The sequence below is a fragment of the Piliocolobus tephrosceles genome, chromosome 11, assembly GCF_002776525.5.
Source record: "Piliocolobus tephrosceles isolate RC106 chromosome 11, ASM277652v3, whole genome shotgun sequence".
Classification (NCBI taxonomy): domain Eukaryota; kingdom Metazoa; phylum Chordata; class Mammalia; order Primates; family Cercopithecidae; genus Piliocolobus; species Piliocolobus tephrosceles.
The window spans coordinates 50,419,263-50,442,701 of NC_045444.1; the positions used below are offsets into that span (position 1 = coordinate 50,419,263).

Consider the following 23,439-nt stretch of genomic DNA (forward strand, 5'->3'; position numbering starts at 1 on the left):
AAAATAAACAAGATAGAGTGATTGAAAGTCATATTGTACACACCTACGGACAGCCATATGAAGTAATAATAAAATTGATGTTACGGGGCTGTAGTGGTGGAATTGACAAATGAGTGACAAAGGTGTATCCACTGATACTAAATCAAGGCACCATGAAAGTAAATGTGAAGCAAAAGAGTCTTAGAAGGCTTTAGGATGAGACCACAGCCTGAGCTGACACTTAGACAATACACAGCATTTGGGAAAGCAAATGAGCCTGGAGTTGTCTATAGGCTGCAGAGCACAATCCTGGGAGCAGAAGTGCAGAGATACAGATGTTAAAAGCTGTTTGAAGCACAAGGAGGCAAACGACATGCTGCAGTGAAGGCTTCAAGGGAAGCTGGGCAGGCTGAGGGCCAGGCAGGCCCTGGAGCACGGCAAATGCTAAGGAAGTTTGGACTGATTTTGTACATGTTTAAAAGATTCTGGGAAAAATAGTGATGTGATGATACGTGTTCTTTCCTCCACTAAATCACTTTTAGAAAATCATAGCAATGACTCTAATTGTATGAGGAAAGAAATGACTATAACATGAACTATTCTCTTATATGAATGGGGAATTAGATCTTCTCATAAATGGCATTGCTCCATATTACACTCATAAATTTACAATTTTCAAAAGGATTTGAATCTTAAAACATATATATCATTAAAAGTATCCCTTTTTTTTCTCTGAGATTTCAGAAGATACTTCAGGATCTTGTGTGCTTATGAACATCTCCTGTAATTGTAGCATGAATGAAGAATGCAAAAATGCTTGCAAACATAATTTAAAAACAATGTTGGCCGGGCACGGTGGCTCACACCTGTAATCCCAGCACTTTGAGAGGCCGAGGTAGGCACATCACGAGGTCAGGAGATGGAGACCATCCTGGCCAACACAGCGAAGCCCCTTCTCTACTAAAAATACAAAAATTTAGCTAGGTGTGGTGGCACACGCCTGTAGTCCCAGCTACTCAGGAGGCTAAGGCAGGAGAATCGCTTGAACCCAGGAGACCGAGGGTGCAGTGAGCCAAGATGGCGCCACTGCACTCCAGCCTGGGTGACGGAGCGAGATTCAATCTCAAAAAACAAACAAATAATCAAACAAACAAAAAATGTTAACCTGATGGAGACATGAAATATGTCTAACCCACCGAATCAGGATATGGACATAAGGTTTTCTGATCTGGTAATGTTTCTATAAAAGAATGTGAATTTTATATTATACTTAGTTTGTACTTCACAATACTTGAGCCTTATGTTAACTCTCTGGGACCTTAAAATGTTTTCTTTATGTAATGTGCCAATCTGGAGTTCCAGGTATAAACTTTCTATCACACACTCACACACATACACACTTGGCTGCTTACAATTGCTTTCTGAATAAAATGTTTTCTATGCTAGAGCATAAGGGAGTTGGTGGAGGTGCAGAGGAAGATGAAAGGATTTGCCTAAGCTAATTCCAGACTTGAATGGCAATTATACCCACCATAAGGCAATTTCATTACCATATTAATTTCAGGAGGTAACACGTATCTAGGAGAAGCATACTGGAAGTCACAAGATCTAGATTCTATTTCTAGCTCTGCCACTGACCTTCTGGGTGACCTTGCATAAGTCACTCAACACCCAAGAGACTCAGTCTCCTCATTTGAAAAAATAAAAAGCTATAACCTAGTGTTGATCTGAGAAAAATGCGATGCGGTAACATATTCATTCACAACGTTTGCTGAGGATGTGATTGTTTCTGAGGCACATGAGGAAGCCTTCTTCACCAGAACCTTAATTCACTTAAATCAGAGAAATCAGATCCTAATAGAATTTGGAAGTGAAAATTTTCTTTCCAATTTACTTGATAGAGAATCTACCAAAATACCTTTTTTCTCAAAGATCAAGGCATACTTTCTCTGCTACAAAATAGATCTATACCACATGAAGGGCCACGTTTAAAATTCAAGTTCCTAATCACTACCAGAGACTCTTACAGCCACTTGGATCAGACACACTAGATGATACGAAAATTACTCCCTATTGCTATGGAGCAGTTTCAGAAATGCTCTCAGCCTTTTAAATGATTAGGATTCCATCTGATAAATTATTTGTCAAGGGCCACTCATTCAGGATGAGCAAACTTTACACCAAACTTATGGAAAAGGCACCTGCCTTCATGGGAAAATGAGAAGTTGCTCCCCAAATTCTCTGAGAAATGCTTGTGCTGATTTATAAGATCATTTAAAATTATGGCATATATGGAAAATAAGTTGATTACAAGTATGAAATAACTTCTTATATTGGAAGAAAAAAGTAATCACGGTGTGACCAGAGCAGATGGATGATTTTTAAATCAGAAAATACCTGACTCCTAAACTAAAAGATATTAAGATTTTCAGAAAAATCAAATAGACAAAAATAGGTCTTCTGGGAGTGAAAATATCAGGAGAAGCAAATAACGGTGTGCTGAATTATATAAACACCTAAATATGTGCACTCACTGAAAAAAATAGCACAGATTTGAGCCTAGGGAATTTTGATTTTTATAAATATCATAATAGAAACTTGACAAGAAGCTTATTATTAAAATACCATCATAAATCACAATGATGTGACCATTGGCAACTCAGATGTAATATCAATAATAACCACAGCTTTCCAGAGTAATCTTGTTTTCCTACTCATCAGACAGTGCTCAAAGTTATTTTTCTATCCAAGTTTTGCCATAATCAATTTCTCCTAGACTAATCGTTCAAACTCCTTGAACATTATAGCATTCTTTCCTAATGTTTTATAATCTCTCCAAAATAATAAAAAAAATTTACATACTATACTATAACCATGAAAATATAAAATATTTGGTTCACAGAATTATAGACACAAATAAGACTGAAGACATTATCTACTGAAAACTCCTCAGTTTGTTATACAGATGAGGAAGTAAAGACTCCAAGAGTTTACTGGATTTGCCCAAAGTCACAGGGCTAATAAATGGAGAGTCCAAATAGTACACTTTCCATCATACCAACATGTCATCAAAAACCAACCATATGATAGAAGGTTCTTAGTCAATGTAAACTGCAATATTAACTGAATAAAGAAGAACTCAAACATGAGAACACAGACTTGATAAGTGTTAATATGCCTTTTCACATCCTTGGTGAGTCCACAAGCCTATATTGTCATTATTAATGCACTGCTAAGTCCAATTCGAAATAAAAGTTAAAGCCCAAAGCAAAATATTTTTAATTAAATTTGCTTACAATTAGCAAAAGGCCTCAAGAAAGATAAAGAACTCATGTTGGCAAAATTATCATATAGCTGTTCCAATGCCAAATAAAATATTCTCAGTAAATAAATGGTTGACTGGATAAGAAAATAAGCTGAAAATCTAAAAATTAAAAATAGTAAAGAGACACTTCCTTTTTAAAAAACATAGCCACTTTAACTGTTAGATTTGCCATGTTTCAAATAAATTGCAACATGACCTTTGACTTAATGGAATGCACTGATAGTTAAAAGTTAACTATTAAAAGTTGAGTTCAAAAATAAACACTACGGTTTCTAGTGTCACCAAAACCATTTGGAAAGCATATTGCCAAAACTGAGTTTTAGTGCTTTCCTTCTCAATGCGACAGATTTGATTCTTTAAGAAGTCCAACGCAGTGTTCGTATTTTGGAGATTTACAAGAGAAGTTTACTATGGCTACATGACATGGTTGCATCTACCACCTTGTAAAATGCAACGCCGTAAATGAGACAGAAAAATAATCTTTACAAAAAACTAATAAATAAAATATTTTTATACACAGGATTGACTGCATTAATAATTAACAGAAAGCCCTTTAACAGGGGAATTGAATGGAAAGTTTTTCTTAAGCAAATATGCAGAAGCTCAATAGAAATGGGTAGAAACTTGAGAATAAACTGGTAACACATGTTTAAACAGTAAGATAATTGTATAGTCTATTCAACAATGAAGAGATTGATATATTATGAATTATGGTGAAACAAAGAAACTATTCCTTAGTGAACAAATATAAGACATAATAGCAGATTTCCTACTGAACTTAAAACAAAGAGGCTTGAAGTTACAGTAGAAAGACAAAAAAGAAAAAGTTTCAATACAGTCTCTAAATCCCAATGACCTGAAATCGAGATCAAACTTCTTTTAGATGAAAGTCTTTAACTATAGTGATGTTCTAGCGCAGTATTACTTTTCCTAGTTCAATTCCAATAATATGTCCTTTAATTTTACCTACAACTTTAATAATTACAGGCTCTTTCAAGGGTATGTAAGAAAAGCTTCCTATGTATTAATAAACACACAGTAACAGGGGGAAAAAAAGCAGCAAGAAAAATTAAAGAAAAAAAAGGAAAAGGAAGTCACATACCCTTTTCTGTAGAATTATTGGCGTTATTGCAGGCAGAGTGACTCTTCTTGCACTCAAACTCATGCCTGCTCTTCTTAGAATGATCCTCTCTTGTAGGTCATGGACAAAATAAAAGAAATCTTTTACGGGAATCTCAGGGCTCAGTGCAATGAAACAACTAGGAAAGTAATAAATGTCACCCTGCTTATGTGATTCCAATCTACCCAAAGCCAATTAAGGATGGCTGTGGGACAGGACAAGGCAGCAACCAATCAAAGCCTGGAAAACCCCGCCTTTGTCCTTGGAAACACATTCTGATACTTTTGTTTACGATATTTAAAGAACCAGATTAACAGGCATCTAGTTCGCTCAACTTTTTTTCCAAAACAGTGCAATTCAATGCCATCTTTGTTGACCAGGCAGTTATGTCTTTACTAAAGCATTTCAACATATGGCAGATAAGAAGCTGTTTACATTGGTCTATTTAAAGTATATAAATACATTAATGAACTAAATTTACTTATGCTATTCATAAAATTGATGAAGAGATCAATTGGAACATACCCGAGGCACAAAAAATAATCCTGAGGTTAGAATTGGCACAAAGTGTTAATTTCTATATTATAATAAAATAGTTTTAATATATGTTAATATCTTTCATTTCCTAAACACTAAAATTTTTGTATTATAAACCTTCCAGCTATCCTTGATATCACACACTGTTAAATATTATTTTAACAATAAACTTAAATAATAGTGTTAAATACAAAGAGGGAATTAAACTACAACATATCAATCCCGAACTTATGTTTTAAAAAAGCACAAATGTGTGTGATGTAGCATATTTCATTCCATTAAAAGCATTTAAAAAATAACCACTGCCAAAGCTTTCTCAAAATTTTAATGACCATTTTATATTCCTTCTCATAAAAACTGAAAATTTTATTCTAATGTTTCTAGGGGAGGGAGGCTGGAGAAGGTTTACAACGGAAAATATCTATAACTAACAAGAAAAATTTCAATGAAGTCTAAATAAAAAATGAAAGAAACACGCAAAAATGACAAAAAGGACTGCAATGTTAAAACTAATCTGAGCTTTTACAGTTGTAAAATTTCTTCTGGACTGACATCTGGACAAGCTTTACTGAACTGCTCAATGCTCTTCAATCCTGACCCACTGCCTTCAGCAGGAGAACTCGTAATTTCTAGATTACAATGTGATTGTTGTAGTAACAATGCAAAAGGCAAGATTCTCAGCAACACAGACACAAACTTTCCATTGCATTATCTTGACTGCTACTAGGCAGGGTTCACTTTACTGCTTTACACATAAGTGGGTTTAACATGCATGGTGAGCTCATATTCCTCAAAAGAAAAAAAGAGACACTACAACTCCAAGGTTCCCTGCTTTGAATTTCAAAACCAAAACTCCCTCAGAATGGTAGTTGAGAGTGGCAGTAATGTGCTTAACTAAAAAGTCACAGATCTAGTTTGGAAGAATTAACTAATTTGATCCTTATCCAGTTAGGTTTATCATGATCTTTTAAAAGAAAATTACCAGGAAAGAAAATATAGACTAATACAGCGATGGGGGGTTAGCATTTGTGAAGCAAAAGATTCTGTTCTAACCTTGAGCTACTTTTCAGCAAGCCAACAATAACAAAGACCATGGTAACTAACAATTTCAAGAAAATCATCCATAATATTTGGCCTTATCTATCTTCTTTTCTCAATTTAGCCTTCAAATATTACAAAGTGTTATCTCTGCATCCTGGCTAACATTGTGAAACCCCGCCTCTACTAAAAATACAAAAATTAGCCGAGCGTGGTGGCACGTGCCTGTAGCCCCAGCTACTCAGGAGGCTGAGGCAGGAGAATTGCTTGAACTCGGGAGTCGGAGCTTGCAGTGAGCCGAGATCGCACCACTGCACTCCAGCCTGGGCAACAGGGCAAGACTCCGTCTCAAAAAAAAAAAAAAAAAAAGTGTTATCTCTGGTCTCATAAATTTTACGGGGGTTCCATCATAATGAAAGCAATTAATTTCACTAAATTATCAAGCAAAGTACTATTTGCCAAGCCCTGTATCAGGCAGTAGGAACACACTATCGTTAAGACAGTTAAGGTCACTGTCTCATAGTGGAATAGGGATATTAATTTTTAAGTTAAAGTATCCCATTCAGTAGTAAGCTAAGACTAATAGTGATTAAATGCTAAGCATCAAGAGTGCACCGAGGTAGAAGCAACTGCACAGTAGGGGTGAGATCAGAGCAGGCTTCAAGGAGGAAACGGCATTTGCTTTGAGAAGTGAATAGAGGCGAAGAATATGCAGAACTTGAAAACTGATGTGAACACAGGGTCAAGGTCTCAAAGTTTACTCTGAGGTTTGAAGTCTAGATGATGGGGAAGTTAGAAATGCTGTTTTGTATCACACCATAGAGCCTGTTAAACACTATTTATAAAATGAATGCTTCAAGTCAAAACAGTATCCAGGTCCTGTACAGATTACAGTGCAATATATACATGCCCTATAAGGGCTTAAAAACACTTAATAGGCCGGGCGCAGTGGCTCACGCCTGTAATCCCAGCACTTTGGGAGGCCGAGACGGGTGGATCACGAGGTCAGGAGATGGAGACCCTCCTGGCTAACACAGTGAAACCCCGTCTCTACTAAAAAAAAAAAAAAAAAAAAAAACTAGCCAGGCGTGGTGGCGAGCGCCTGCAGTCCCAACTACTCGGGAAGCTGAGGCAGGAGAATGGCGTGAACCTGGGAGGCGGAGCTTGCAGTGAGCCGAGATCGCACCACCGCACTCCAGCCTGGGTGACAGAGCGAGACTCTGTCTCAAAAACAACAACAACAACAAAAACACTAGATGACTAGCTGCTTACGTGTGTGTGATAGGTCATCCCTTCAGAACACTGGAAAACTAAGTTTCTAAATTGTCAGAGAAAATGGTGAAGAGCAAAATTTGGCATTTTGTGACTGTTATCAAAAAGGCAACTGTCTTTGAAAAATGAGGCTTACCGATACTTTCCATACTCAGCAGACTGAACAAGATAGCACACTGCATACTTAAGACAGGTGGAATCTCGTGTTTCTGTAATCCTTTGCAGGTGCTCACATTGACTGTGCTTTCTCTCACTTCCTAGTTATTTCAGACACTGATTCCAAATTTAACTTCAGCCTATTCTTTTTTCTCATTAATTATTATAAATGACTTTGCCACTCACTAACCTTGTCACCTGAGCCTTAATTCTCTTCAGCTGCAAAATGAGGATAAAATCTATGACCAACACTTTCAGAACTGCTGTGAGGATCAAAGGAAATCAAGTTTGTAGAAGGCCTGGAAGAGCCCAAGGCAGATACTAACAAAACACTCCTTAAACTCCCACTGCAGAGAACTGGTCTTTTATCTCCAAAAACGAAACTTTAACATTACAAGATGTTTTCAACACAACAGAGTCAACAATATAATATTACAGAATAGCACTACATATTATTCAGAATTTTGTTTGATAATTGGATAGAACAAGAGTAAATGTCACTTAAGGTATTTTCATATCAATATTTCAATTAGGAAAAATAAAAATAACTATTATTGTGGTTATTGATAATATTCATGTGAGCACTCAGTATGTGCCAGGCACTGAGCTAGTTTTCACTTAATGCTCACAACTCTATAAGGTACTAGCTATTGAATAGATGAGGAAATTAAGGCCAGAAGAGCAGACAGCTAAGAAATGGTCTCGGGTTTAAGCACATACTGCAAAAGAACTTGTTCAAGTTCACAAAGTCCATAGCCACTAAGCCAGGGAGAATTCCACTCCACAACATGTGTTTCCACATTTTATTATTAAATATTATTAAATAGCTTGATACAACATTAGCATAAAATGTCACATTCATACAGTCCTTGTTTCTGATGTTCCCAAGCATTTGTTTGTTTTATTAACCTGCTTTACAAATATGTATTGAAGACCTTACTATGTGTAAAGTGCCGTGCTGTTTATTATGGAGAATTCAAAGTTAGTCAACTCATGATTCCTGTTTACCAAAAGAGCTGATGCAGGGTGACACATAAACCACCAGTTATTATAGTATACAAGGTGGAATCTGGGCAGAAGCAGCAGCTATTAGATCGGTGCAAAAGTAATTGCGGTTTTTATTATTGAAAGTAATGGCAACAACCGCAATTACATTTGCACCAACCTAATACAAAAGTATCATCCAACCTCTAGGTTTCAAGTCCAGCCTTCAAATCTCTTCTCCCACTCAGCTTCAACAAAGCTCCCAAAAGCATGTTCTGTTATTTCCACCTCTTTATTCATAATATTCATCAGTTCGTTAAGCCCCACAATGAAGGCCCAAGGCCAGTCACACCTCTTCTGAAAATTTGACTTCTGTGCATCTTTCAAGGATCTCTCCTTTTTATAGTACAAGTTACCTCAGAATTGAGAGATGGGGAAGGAAGGAAAGATGACAAACACATATCAATTGCCCATTAAGTGTTAAGCACTTTGCATATGTTATTTCATTTTATTCTAACAGCCCTGCAAAGTGGGTATTATTTCATCTCATTTTACAGATTGAAATCCTACCTGTCCTTTCAATACTACCACTTTACTCTTTATCATACACCAGTTTATTCAAGCTTCAGCTACTGTCTCCTATGTGGATGCATTCTATATTATTTAGAATGGAGTTTCCTTGAGGGCAGTGGCATGCCTAACTTCTCTCTGACCATCTCAGTGTCTATCTACCCCCAGTGGCTTTATACAGAGAGAGAAAAAAAAGCAATAAGGTAGATGCCTCTTGAATATCAAGCCTCACAAATACTTTTTTAATCCAACCAATCTCCTGCCTCACACAAAATACAACTTGCACTGTCCTTTCATCTTTCCCTGTATCTCACACAACTGTGCTGTGTCCCCTTGGGATAACTCATTGCCTAGCTAGGTTCATCATCTCCCTCAAAGACATAGATCAAAATTTATTCCACCAAGAAGTCATCCCTCCATATAAATCATATCATTCCCTGCTTTGTAATTTTTTTTAAGGGCTTAAACTTTTCCATTTCTCCTGTCTTGCCTGATACTTACTAATGCATTGTTTTGATAATTTATAAATCCTTCAACAGGCCAACATTTTCTACTTAATACAAATATAATCCTTAAGGTTAGGGCCGAGTCTCTTATTTCCTCTGCTTCTCCCAGAATACCTAGCAGAGTGTTCTTTGTGCACAGTAGGCATTATGTTCACATACAATCAATGTGGAAAGACTAGTCACTCTGGTTACATAGTGGACAAGCCTTTCTCATCTTAACAATTGTTAGCCTTATGATTTTTTTCCAAACAAAAGCACAAAGTCTTCTCTACAGGAAAATTTAGATATTCTTTCACTATCTGACACAGTTCTATTAGTGACCACTAGTGTGAACACTAAATCTAAATGTTGTTCTAAGAACACCAGTCTCAGAAAATTTTTAACATAGATTGTTGCAGCAATAAATATGTAGCCTAGATCTTCAGAGGTAAATTCAGAAACTCTGGTTTTACCAGCTCATCATACCCTACTATGAATTTTTACTTCCTTAAGTAAATGACACAGAGTCAGTCTTCACATTTGATGAGTTGATCTGATCCACCACTAGCCAATTTTTCCCCTCCACTCTAACAGTGAAGTAACCAAAGTGAGAGGAAAAATTATTATTATTATTATTATTATTATTTTTTTTTTTTTTTTTTAAAGACAGAGTCTCACACAGTCACCCAGTCTGGAGTGCAGTGGTGTGATCTCGGCTCACTGCAACCTGTGCCTCCTGGGCTCAAGCGATTCTCCTGCCTCAGCCTCCCAAGTAGCTGGGACTACAGGTGCACGCCACCACGCCCAGCTAATTTTTGTATTTTTAGTAGAGATGGGGTTCACCATGTTGGTCAGCATGGTCTCGATCTTTTGACCTGCTGATATGCCCACCTCGGCCTCCCAAACTGCTGGGATTACAGATTTGAGTCACCACGCCCCACCAGAACAATTACCTTAAATTTAAGAAACATTAGACAGAAACTGAAATATTCACAGAATAAAACCAAAACAGCAGAAAAGAATAAATAAAATAAAATATAAGAATTTTTTTTAGTCAAAACTTATTGATCATTAGGTGTGGTGGCTCATGCCTGTAATCCCAGCCATTTGGGAGGCTGAGACAGGAGGATGGCTTGAGGTCAAGGAATTTGAGATCAGCCTGGACAACAGAGCAAGACCCTATCTCTACAAAAAATTTTAAAAATATGTCCAGGTGTGGCGGTGAGCACCTGTAGTTCCATCTACTCAAGAGGCTGAGGCAGGAGGATTGCTTGAGCACAGGAATTTGAGGCTGCACTCCACTGAACTCCAGCCTGGGCAACAGAGTGACACCCCGTCTCAAAATGAAGAAAAAAAAAAAAAAAAAAACTTAGTGAAAGTCACATAGTTCCCCAGAGAAACAGTCAACACTAAGACACTTCCTAGTAAAATTACAGAAACCTTTTGAACAGCAAGGCAAAAGTTTTCTAGTAGCTTATTTTAAGGGGGGAATCAGTCTGTTGTCAAATTTCTCCACAGCAACATTCAACAGTCAGATTCAGTGGACACCACTGTCCTTTAGGTACTCCACTGGAAGCAGTAATGTGCGTGAAATTCTTGAAAAAAGAAAATACAAATGAGATTTTTAAATTCAGCCAAACTCATTAATTATAAAGGCAACGGACAATGTTCAAAATTTTGAACATATTACAAATATACAAAATCTTGTTTTCATGGGATCTCCTTGAGGAATTTACTAGAAGATAAATTTTAGTCATCCAAGTGATTGTAAAAACCAGAGTGAAATAACTGAAATAAACACTGAAATCAATCATGGTACTAAATTCCAATCATGTATGTGATTATGTTGCCATAATAAAACATAAGTAATATGAGCCATAACAATATAAGAATTGTTATGAAATTTCAATATGAAAATACGAATAAAAAAACTTTTCAAAAAGATGAAAGCTGAAGTAACAAGGACAAGGTATGTAGCATACACTATATAAGCTGACTGCTTTGCTAACTAAGATCAAAAGATATTTTAAACTGATAAATCTTAGGATAATTTTAAGTAATTTATTTTATAATACTAAAATCAGCTGGTAGAAAAGGGAGAATGAAGAGGAAACATATTAGTTTTATTATTACTCTGCAGAAAGGAATAATAGATCATTTTTAAGGAAATAAGAGGATCAAGAATTTCCTACACTTACACTTATAACAGAAATATAATCTTTTCTAATAAAAAGCAAACACAAAGCTAAGAAAGCAGAACATCTTGTGAATTTTTTTCAAAAATCTATAAATTGGAAAACATAAAATAACAGTACTAATGCCACACTTTTATGTTATCTCAGAGATGTTGCAGAGCTAAACTCACCTATTGAAACAAAAACTTTCAGTTGAATCATAAAACAGATTCTGCTCTATTCTATGGGAAAGAGAACCCCCTATAACCAAGTGTTTCATCAAGTTGCCTGTTCAAAAGAACAGGCAAAAGCACACAGGACAAATAAAAATAAAAAGGAAGGAAGGAGCAAGGAAGAAAACACTATAATGCTGAATGGTGCAATTCACAATAAAAATAAAATGATTATGAATATTTAGGTGTCATATAGTACACATTTGTAAAGCAAACTCTAAAATAGGTATAAAGATAATCAGATGGAAACACACTATTAATTGACTATTATCCAACCTTCTCAAAGCCTGAATAACAAGAGAATTAAAAAGTAGATATAAATATAAAATATATAAATAGGGTAACATAATAACATAGAGTTCATTGCCATATATTTAAGGTGAAATCAGAGAATATCCCTCCTCTTTAAGACATTGGTTTAAGGCCGGGCGCGGTGGCTCATGCATGTAATCCCAGCACTTTGGGAGGCTGAGGCGGGCGGATCACAAGGTCAGGAGATTGAGACCACGGTGAAACCCCGTCTCTACTAAAAATAGAAAAAATTAGCCAGGCGCGGTGGCGGGCATCTGTAGTCCCAGCTACTCAGGAGGCTGAGGCAGGAGAATGGCATGAACCCAGGAGGCGGAGCTTGCAGTGAGCTGAGGTGGCGCCACTGCTCTCCAGTCTGGGCGACAGAGCGAGAATCCGTCTCAAAAAAAAAAAAAAAGAAAGAAATTGATTTAAAAAAAAAAAAACCTGAACACGTTTGACATCAAAGATAAAACCCCAGTAAATTCTGGAATACAGATAATAGTTTCTAATCACAACACAGTAAAAGGAAAAATCACTAATAAATCTGGGGTTAAGAAGCTCCTAGCATCTGAAAATTTTAAGACTCTTCAAATAACTGTTCTGGCAAGGAAAACAATGAAAATTGAAAGTGTAAAATGTCTACATAATAATAATAAACATAATAAACACCATATATAATATCTCATACTGCTAAAACAATTCTCAGACTCTAATTCATAAGCTTAAATACATGTATAGTAAACAAAAATAAATTTATTAACATCCCAAAATTTCAAAACATTATTAAATTAAACCGGAGGAAATCAGAAGGTATAAACTAATAAATATAAAAGTAGAAATTAAAACTTGAAAAAAAGGTAAAATAATAAAACTAGTAAGTCCTGAATCTTGTCCTTGGGGAAAACAATAAAACAGATAAAGAGTGAAACAAGTCTGGGGGGAAAAAGGGAGAAACTATCAATATACAAAATAAGAAATAATACCAGAGAAATGATAAGAATCATAAGATTCTTCCTCTAATTTTATGCAAATAAAACATAATGAAATAGACTATTCTCTGGACAATACAATTTATACAAATTGACTCCATAAAATTCAAAGAAACTAATTGCCATAGAAAAAAAGACAGTTGTCAAAGAGTTCCAGGGGAATCCGCCCCCAATATTTCAATGTAGGTTCTTTCTATTTTTCATAAGTGTCAGCCAGCTGAGAAATAACGAGTACAAAGAGAGGAATTTTACAGCTGGGCCTCTGGGGGTGACATCACATATCGGTAGGACCATGATGCCCACCTGAGCCACAAAACCAGCAGGTTTTTATTAAGGACTTCAAAAGGGGAGGGGGTGTAAGAACAGGGATAGGTCACAAAAATCACACGCTTCAAAGGGCAAAAAGGAGAACAAAGATTACACGCTTCTGAGGCCAATAAAGATCACAAGGCAAAGGGCAAAGCAAAGATCACAAGGCAGAGGGCAAAATCAAAAACTCCTGATAAGGGTCTATGTTCAGTTGTGCACGTATTGCCTTGATAAACATCTTAAACAACAAAAAACAGGGTTCGAGAGCAGAGAACTGGTCTGACCTCAAATTTACCAGGGTGGGGTTTCTTCCCCACTCTAATAAGCCTAAGAGTACTGCAGGAGACCAGGGCATATTTCAGTCCATATCTCAACCACACAGGACAGACACTCCCAGAGCGGCCGTTTATAGACCTTCCCCCAGGAATGCATTCCTTTCCCAGGGTCTTAATTATTAATATTCCTTGCTAGGAAAAGAATTCAGTGATATCTTCCTTACTTGTACGTCTGTTTATAGGCTCTCTGCAAGAAGAAAAATATGGCTGTATTCTGCCCAGCCCCTCAGGCAGTCAGACCTTATGATTGTCTTCCCCTGTTCCCTAAAATTACTGTTATTCTGTTCTTTTTCAAGGTGCACTGATTTCATATTGTTCAAACACACGTTTTACAATCAATTTGTACAGTTAATGCAATCATCACAGTGGTCCTGAATTCTCAGCTTATGAAGATAATATTCTCATTCTCAGCTTATGAAGATAATAGGATTAAGAGATTAAAACAAAGACAGGCATAAGAAATTATGAAAGTATTATTAGGGAAGTGATAAATGTCCATGAAATCTTCACAATTTATGTCCCTCTACTGTGGCTCCAGCCGGTCCCTCCATTTGGGGTCCCTGACTTCCCACAACAAAAGAGATACTCCCAAAAACTGTGGCCAAATCCTAGATGGTTTGATTTACAAAAAAATTCTATATCACCTTTAAGGAACAGATCATTTCAGTGCTAGTAAAACTATTTCAAAGTTAAGAAAATGTACAATTGTAGCCAAGAAAGGCAGACAAACAAGATCAATGAAGGGGGTCTTCATATACCTGGTGTACCTAATTGATATGGTTTGGCTCTATGTCCCCACCCAGCTCTCATGTTGAATTGTAATACCCAATGGTTGGGGAGGGACCTGATATGAAGTGGTCGGATTTCCCCCTTGCTGTTCTTGTGATAGTGAGTTCTCATGAGATCTGGTTGTTTGAAAGTGTGTAAGCACTTCCCCTTCAGTTCTCTCTCTCCTGCCATCATGTGAAGACGTGCTTGCCTCCCCTTCACTCTTCTGCCATGTTTGAAAGTTTCCTGAAGCCTCCTCAGCCATGCCTTCTGTACAGCCAGTGGAACTGTGAGTCAATTAAACCTCTTTTCTTTAAAAATTACCCAGTCTCTGGTAGTTCTTTATAGCAGTGTGAGAATGGACTAATACACTAATATATAATGAAACTGTAGTTAGCCAATTTTTAAAAAGGTGTTGACAGACTCATGTGTGTTTGTGCGTACATGTATGCAACAGATGCCACTGCAAATCAATAAAGAATAAGACTTTCTAAAAAGACTAACTATACCCATCTGAGTAAATAAAATATACATTTTTTTTTACCTAACACCATACTTTAAAATAGACTGTAACATTAGACAACTAAAAAGAAATTCTAAAACATTAATTAGTTTATAAATAGGTTAGAAGAAATAACTCAAGAATGCTTTAATGGCCGGGCATGGTGGCTCACGCCTATAATCCCAGCACTTTTGGAGGCCGAGGTGGGTGGATCACGAGGTCAGGAGTTCGAGACTAGACTGACCAACATGGTGAAACCCCATCTCTACAAAAAATACAAAATGAGCTGAGCTTAGTGGTGTGTGCCTGTGATTCCAGCTACCCAGGAGGCTGAGGCAGGAGAATTGGTTGAACCTGGGAGGCGGAGGTTGTAGTGAGCCAAGATCATGCCACTGCACTCCAGCCTGGGCAACAGAGCAAGACTGTCAAAAAAAAAAAGAATGCTTTAATAACCTTGTAATATGAAAAGTTCCAAGGTAAGACCTAAAAGGAATTACAAAAACAATTTTGACTCATAAATATTTTAATGCTATAGAAGACTCCACAAATAAAATTCAAATACAAAACACATATTGAGTAAGTATATATGCAATATATTTAAGAATGAACTAATAATCCAAATACATAAAATACATAAAGCATTCTTTAAAAATGAAAAGTTTTAAGAAACCCAAAAGAAAAATGAACAAAAAACAGCTATGAAAAGACAATTACACACACACACACACACACACACACAAAACATACCACTGAACATAAACACTTAAAAAGATAATCTCATCAGTAATAAGAGAAACATACATTAATATAAGGCATCCTCATGAGTTGGACAAAAATGTAAATGACTAATAAAGCCAAAGGCTGGTACAAGTGCCAAATGAGAGAGTGGCATTCTCTAATACTGAAAAAAGCACATACATGGGAACAGATGTTATGGAAGGAAATTTGGCAGCACCTGTAAAAATCTTGAGAAGCCATGCCCTTGACATAGGCACTCCTTTTCTGCTTCTCTATTAAGTAAGGAGCGTAAGTGATTAGAAAAGTATCTGGAAGAGTTCACTGCATCACTGTTTACAAGAGAAAATGTGGAAACATCATATATACTGGAAATGGTCACATATGAATAAAATGTAATACATTCAGACTATGGAATATTAGGTAGGAATTAAAAGAACGAAAGTATGGACTAACAAAGAAAATTGTTAAAACACAGTATCCAATTAAAAAAACCCAAATTATACAATATTACTTAGTATGACCCCATTTGTGTAAAAACAATAAAATATCCTATACTTCTATATATATAGTAAATCCTTACTTAACATTGTCAATCAGTTCTTAGAAACTGTGACTTTAAGCCAAATGAAATATAAAGAAACCAGTTTTACCATAGGTTAAATGATAAAATATATAAGTTAAGTTCCTATGGCACATTTCTGGTCAAAAAAAATCACCAAACTTCTAAATAAAGACCCAAAACACTTCTGATATTAAACACTGAAATAAATGTGAGCTATATATACATTTAAGAAAGATGAGTAAAAACAAGTGAGATAACAATTTAATGATTTATCTACCTATTCCAGTTCAGGATCACAGGTGGCCAGAGCCGATCCTGGCAGCTCAGGGCTCAAGGTGGGAACCCACCCTGGCCAGCACCTCATTTTATTGCAGGGCACACTTGCACACACACACACACACACACTTACTCACACTGAGACCATTTAGACATGACAATGAACCTGACCTGCACATTTCTGGGAAGTGGGAGGAAACGAGTCTCTGGAGAGAACCCACACAGACATACAGAGAAAGTGCACACTTCACACAGACAGTGGACTGATCCTGGAATAGATGATTTTTTCCTCAACCATGTTAGAACAAAAATGATGTTGAAGAAAATGACCTTACTGGAGGACCAGCTATACACATGAGCATAGGTAAGCCCATAGAAAAAGACCTCCATGAATCTATGCCAAATTTTTAACAATCTTGATCTCTAAGAAGGAAAATAAGAGAACACAGGAGGTCATAAAGTGGTTATTTTTAATGTATCTATTTTCCTTCTTACAATTTTTATAATTCATTTACTATCAGTGGAAAAATTAAATTTTAAAAAGCTATCAGATTACTCAAGTTAAAGAGCAAGTACTTAATAGAGTGCCATGAGCTCTGACTACACAAATATCTAGAAAAACTTCTTAAGAATTCTTACTATATTCTTTACTTCTGATCAATTATTTCTAGTAGCATTCTATGACACTTTTTTTTTTTTTTTTTTTTTTGACACAGTCTTGTTCTGTTGCCCAGGTTGGAATGCAGTGGCGTGATCTTGGCTCACTGCAACCTCTGCCTCCCATATTCAAGTGATTCTCCTGCCTCAGCCTCCCAACTAGCTGGGATCACAAGTGCCCAACCACACCGGGCTAATTTTTGCAATTTTAGTAGAGACAGGGTTTCACCATGTTAGCCAGGCTGGTCTCGAACTCCTGACCTCAGGTGATCTGCCCACCTTAGCTTCCTGAAGTGCTGGGATCACAGGCATGAGCCACCATGCCCAGCATTATGTTACATTTCTTTAAAGTGTATTCTAGTCTGGGCGCAGTGGCTCACGTCTGTAATCCCAGCACTTTGGGAGGCCGAGGCGGGTGGATCACTTGAGGTCAGGAGTTCGAGACCAGCCTGGCCAACATGGTGAAACCCCCATCTCTACTAAAAATACAAAATCAGCCAGGTGTGGTGGTGCGCGCCTGTAATCCCAATTACTAGGGAGGCTGAGGCAGGAGACTCGCTTGAATCCGGGAAGTGGAGGTTGCAGTAAGCCAAGATTGTGACACTGCACTCTAGCCTGAGCGACAGAGCAAGACTCCATCTCAGGAAAAAAAAAAAAAAAAGTATATTCTATTTAGAAAGTATGCATTACTTACACAATCAGAAAATATTAGAACTGTCAATGAAATCATCTTTTGTAACTGAGCACCCCGGAATACTTACTAAACTTTTCCAATGAAATGTATATTTAACGTGCTTTGAAAACTCCCAGTGACAGAAAGGTAATAATCATCCTGTGTTGGATATCTTTATTTCTCTCTACCCACTGGGCTCCTGGCACACAGCAGGCTGTTCTATTAGTGAAGTGAAAACATGTGCTAGTTGTTAGGATGATACTTTCTTCTATGGATCTACTACCAGTGCCTCTTCCTTCAAACAAGTGAAACAATCTCTACTTTAGTGAAACAGGAAATACAGTCTATTTCCACTAACCCATATACAAACCACCCATACTTATGTTTTCTACGTTCCTTCTCTTCAATTAAATTAGGAAAATTTCCCTTCTTTCTTTTAGGGGCTGCCCCTCTAACTGTGCTTGGTTTTTGTAGGAGGCTGAATAATTCCCCCACCATCACCCCATGTCAATGTCCTAATTCGTGGAAGCTGTGAACATGTAATCTTACATTGTAAAAGGGATTTTGCACGTGTGATTATGTTAATGGTCCTGATCAGAGAAGATCACCCTGAATTATACAGGGGGTTCCAACCTAGTCGCAAGGGTCCTTAAAAGAGAGAGAAAGAGGAGGGTCAGAGTGAGAGAAGGCAATGTTTCAGTGAATACAGAGAGAGAAAAAGAAAGGCAAAAATCAAACCAGGAGTCAAAGTGATTCAGGACCAAGAGCCAACAAAGGCAGGCAGTTTCTAGTTGCTGGAAAAGAAAAGAAAACGGATCTCCACACCTGCCCTGCCACCCAAACCCACCAAAACAAATGAAGCCCCACTGCGACCTGGATTTCAGCCCAGTGAACTGGCTTCAAATTTCTGTCCTCCAAAACTCTAAGATAAATATGTGTTGTTTTAAATCACCAAATTTGTTGTATTTTGTTACAGCAGCAAGAGGGAAATAATATATCCCTATTTCCTTCCCAGCCTCTTAGAAGTTCTATATTATGATCTCTTCTCTTTCCTGGATAGTCAACTTTTCTCAACTAGATTTCTCTCACTGGGTTTTACACATATTCAAGCCCCTTGATTTAAAGACAAAAGATACTGAAACTTCCCTCCAGCTAAATTATCTCTCTTTTACCAGTAAACTTCTCAATCTAAGGCCTCTACTGTGAAGGTAATCTTAATCCAACCCTTTCACCAATGATCTCCTCAAAGCTAAGTAAAATGAGCATCTTTTATTCTTCATTCTATTTGTCCTTCAGAGTCATACTGGCATTCTTGACTGGCCTCTCTCTGTTGACTCTCTTTTGCCCAGCTTATTCAGACCCAAGACTTTAATTAACAATTTATAGAAAGATGTTCCCAAATTTTTATCTTCTGCCCAGATATCCCTGCACAACAATACATTCATATGTTTAATTGGCTGTTTGATATCCCCATTTGGATGACTCACATGCAATTCAAACTCAAAAAGTCTAAGCCAAACTGATGGTGTCACTATTTGCCACCCAAACCTAGTCCTCCTCCATCCAGCATTTCTAGTTCAGTGAATGGCTACCACACACATCAAGTTACGTAAACCAGGGAGTCATTTTTGACATTTCCCTCTATTCACATCCCATATCCTATCCACTCTACCACAAAGTTCTGCTAATTTTACTTGCTAAACATCTCCCAAATTGATCCATTTATTTTCAGCTTTATTTTTTTATTATTTTTTTTTTTTTTTGAGAAGGAGTCTTGCTCTGTTGCCCAGGCTGGATTGCAGTGATGCAATCTTGGCTCACTCCAGCCTCCGCCTCCCAGGTTCAAGCAATTCTCTGCCTCAGCCTCCCAAGTAGCTGGGATTACAGGCACCTGCCACCACACCCAGCTAATTTTCATATTTTTAGTAGAGACGGAGTTTCACCATCTTGACCAGGCTGGTCCTGAACTCCTGACTGCGTGATCCACCCACCTCAGCCTCCCAAAGTGCTGGGATTACAGGCATGAGCCACCACGCCCAGCCCATTTTCAGCTCTTATAACTCACTCTCTAGGAATGAAGTGGAACCCTCAGATCTCCATAACCTAATACCTCCCCTGGCCTCCACACTGCCATGGAAATAGCTAACAGGAGAACACAGAAGTTAGTATGGTGGTAGAAACACTTTCCTCTTAAGAGTTTCCCTATGATTGTCTTGACTCCCTCAACACAAATGTTTCTTTATGGCCTCCTCCTTCCCCATTTATGTCAATCACCACAGGTTGAGAACGGCCAGGTCATCCATTCTCAGGCCCCAGACTCTCTACTGAAGAGAAGTCCATTAACTTATTTTACTTCACCATCCACACCTCCCCAGCTACTAAAACTCTTTTACTATGTTTCTGAATCTCACAGTTAATCAGGAACAAAATCCCACAAAATTCAACCTCTTCTCTCAACTTTCCCTTCATTCTAACTTAACCCTGTTTATCACTAAATATCACTGTTCTCCCTATGGCCCTCTTAACATTAAAACCATTTCCAGACAAAGAAAACTGGAGATAATTTGTCACTAGCAGAATAACATTAAAATAAACATTAAAGAGAAATATTCAGGTAGAAGAAAACTGACCTCAGAGAAAGAAAAAAAGAAAGGAGAGTAAAAGGTAGAGAGAATCAACAGTTGTGAAAACTTATTAGCGGGGAGGTAGAGCAGTGAAAAATGTAAACATACTGCAAATTTAAAGAGAATATTGAGTGGACATATTAATGTCTTGTGAAGTAGAAGATCCATGTAGAATTAAAATACATAACAATATTAACATTAATGGTGGAAAGTAAATGAACAGATTTAAGTAATGCTAACAATATCATTTAAAGGAATCAAGGATACACATTACAATATCTAGAGTAGCCACCAAAAAAAACAGTAAAATAGAGTATAACCACAAGGTAATAGAGTAAAATCATAAAATAATTTTTAAATACTTGATTAGTCAAAAAAAGTCAAGAAAGAAAAAATGAGGAACATAAAACTGGTGGGACTAATAGTAAAAGAATATAAGATAAAACATTTGAAATTATAAAACATCATACTCATTCTTACATTAAAATAGAAATCATTTCTTCATAGATTTTCTGACTGTAAACATTGTGGAAAAGTTCGTGAAATTGGACTTTTCTTACTTGAGGTAGTCTCCTTTGCTGGTGCTGAAAATACTTATTTCGTCTTCTTGACACAATTAGGTGACCTCATATGCACTTAGTTAGGCATTATAATAAAATTCTATATTACTACGCAAAATTTAGAATGCATTACTTTTTTTTTTTTTTTTTTTGGGGGGGAGACAGAGTCTTGCTCTGTCACCCAGGCTGGAGCACAGTGGCTCGATCTCAGCTCACTACAACTTCTACCCCTCAGGTTCAAGCAATTCTCCTGCCTCAGTCTTCCAAGTAGCTGGGACTACAGGCACCCACCACCAGCCCGGTTATTATTATTATCATTATTATTATTATTCTTATTATTTGTATTTTAGTAGAGACAGGGTTTCACCATGTTACCTAGGCTGGTCTTGAACTCCTAAGTTCAGGTAATCCACCTGCCTCGGCCTCCCAAAGTGCTAGGATTAAAGGCAGGAGCCACCGCACCTGGCCAGCATTGCATTTAATTCAATTTATTGGCTACAGTTTAACCCAATTTCAATTTCTATCCTATATTTATTTTAAATGAAAATTTGTATTCAGCCCAGTAAAATTCAGTTTTATCTCCTTATCTGTAAAATGAGGTTTTTAAATGAAATTATCTTTAAGTTCTTTTCCATTTATAAGAAGAAAAAAACCATTAATATACACTTGAAAACATATTCATTTCCTGAACAAAACTAAAATATTTAAATATTTAGGAGATGGGTGGCTAAGAATAAGTTCCTACAATGTAAAAAAAAAAAAAAGAAAAGAAAAAAAAATGACAACAATAACAAAAAAACTTTTCAGGAGGCTTAAGCACTGTTCTCCTAAATATTATCACCATTGCAAAAATACAAAGGAATATGTTGACTTGCCATAAATGTCATTCTACTGACTGAAGATACAAAATTATGGCTGATCTTCCCCAAATAGTATAAATCACACATAACAAACCGCCATACAATGTCTCGTTCTACTCTTTCTTATATTTATCAAGAAACTACTAGTACCTTTATAAAAGTTACACATTTCCTTACAAGGAATTCTCCAATTTAAAGATTGAATTGTTCAGTATTTTTTATTTCATTTGTGGAAAAGAACTGTAAGAGAGAATGCATTTGGGGTTGTTTTTTATGTTTTTTGTTTTTTTTTTTGTGGTTTTTTTGAGATGGAGTCTCACTCTGTTACCCAGGCTAGAGTGCAGTGGTGTGGTCTTGGCTCACTACAACCTCCTCCTTTTGGGTTCAAGTGATTCTCCTGCCTCAGCCCCTTGAGTAGCCAGTATTACAGGCGCATACCACCATGCCTGACTTCTGTGTTTGTGTGTGTGTGTATTTTTAGTAGAGATGGGGTTTTGCCATGTTGGCCAGGCTGGTCTCGAACTCCTGACCTCAGGTGATCTGCCCACCTTGGACTCCCAAAGTGCGGGGATTACAGGCGTGAACCATCGCACCTGGCCACGCATTTTGAAATAAATCTCAACACTCAGCACACTTACTACCATCAATCCCAAGTAACAAGTTGGTTTATTTTCAAATAATGTTCAAGAGCAAAACAAGATAATGGTACAAACAACTTCATTTAAATGCACAACGTTTTCAGTTACAAGCAGTATTATATTTGATTTTCATTTTTCTTTATATAAACTTCTGACAGGAAATAGACCGAAAGCTGAATAACTATTTCCCAAATATCTGACAGTACTCCTGTGTCGTTAGCAAGTGTTTATCACTATTTGTGGAAAACCCATACTTGAAATTTGCTAAGAAAAGTAGATTTTAAGGATTCTGACCATACCAAAAAAATGGTAAGTATACAATGGGATTAGCTTAATCATGTCACAATATATACATATATCAAAATATTACATCGTATGCCTTAAATATATGAAATTTCTATTTGTCAATTATACCTCAATAAAGCTGGAAAAATAAATATTAAGAAGTGATCATATAGATAATATAAAAACCTGTAAAGTCAATATAGTCAACAAAGCACAGTTTTGGTCACCAGTCAGCTCCTTTTAAAAACAAAAACAAAACAACCTCCAAATTTATTTTCTCAATGTAAAACATTACAATGCAGCATGACTACAATACATCCAGTCACTTAGTCAACCGTATTTACTGAGCACAGATTATAAGTGAAGTACTGTTAGACCTTAGTAGATCACAGATCAGCGTGACATAGATTATGCCTTAAGTCACTTCATGCAGTATGTTATACATAAGAGATGCACACAGCATGTGCTTTGGGGCATACACAGAAATAGAACCTGGAAT

The 23,439-nt window shown here is 36.8% G+C and overlaps 1 protein-coding gene across 2 annotated transcripts in view; it reads right to left on the minus strand.

Annotated features, from left to right (window-relative positions):
- Positions 1-23,439, minus strand: part of GRB14 (growth factor receptor bound protein 14) — a 136,868-nt gene that overhangs the window by 78,507 nt on the left and 34,922 nt on the right. Inside the window, exon 1 of one of the 2 annotated variants that reach the window (XM_023217505.2) lies at positions 4,407-4,570. The exons of the other annotated variant lie outside the window; for it this stretch is intronic. Within the exon in view, the coding sequence (XP_023073273.1) occupies positions 4,407-4,469 (63 nt within the window). The 5' untranslated portion in view covers positions 4,470-4,570. Of the gene's footprint in view, positions 1-4,406; positions 4,571-23,439 lie in introns of those variants that run through there. 2 annotated transcript variants of the gene reach the window in all.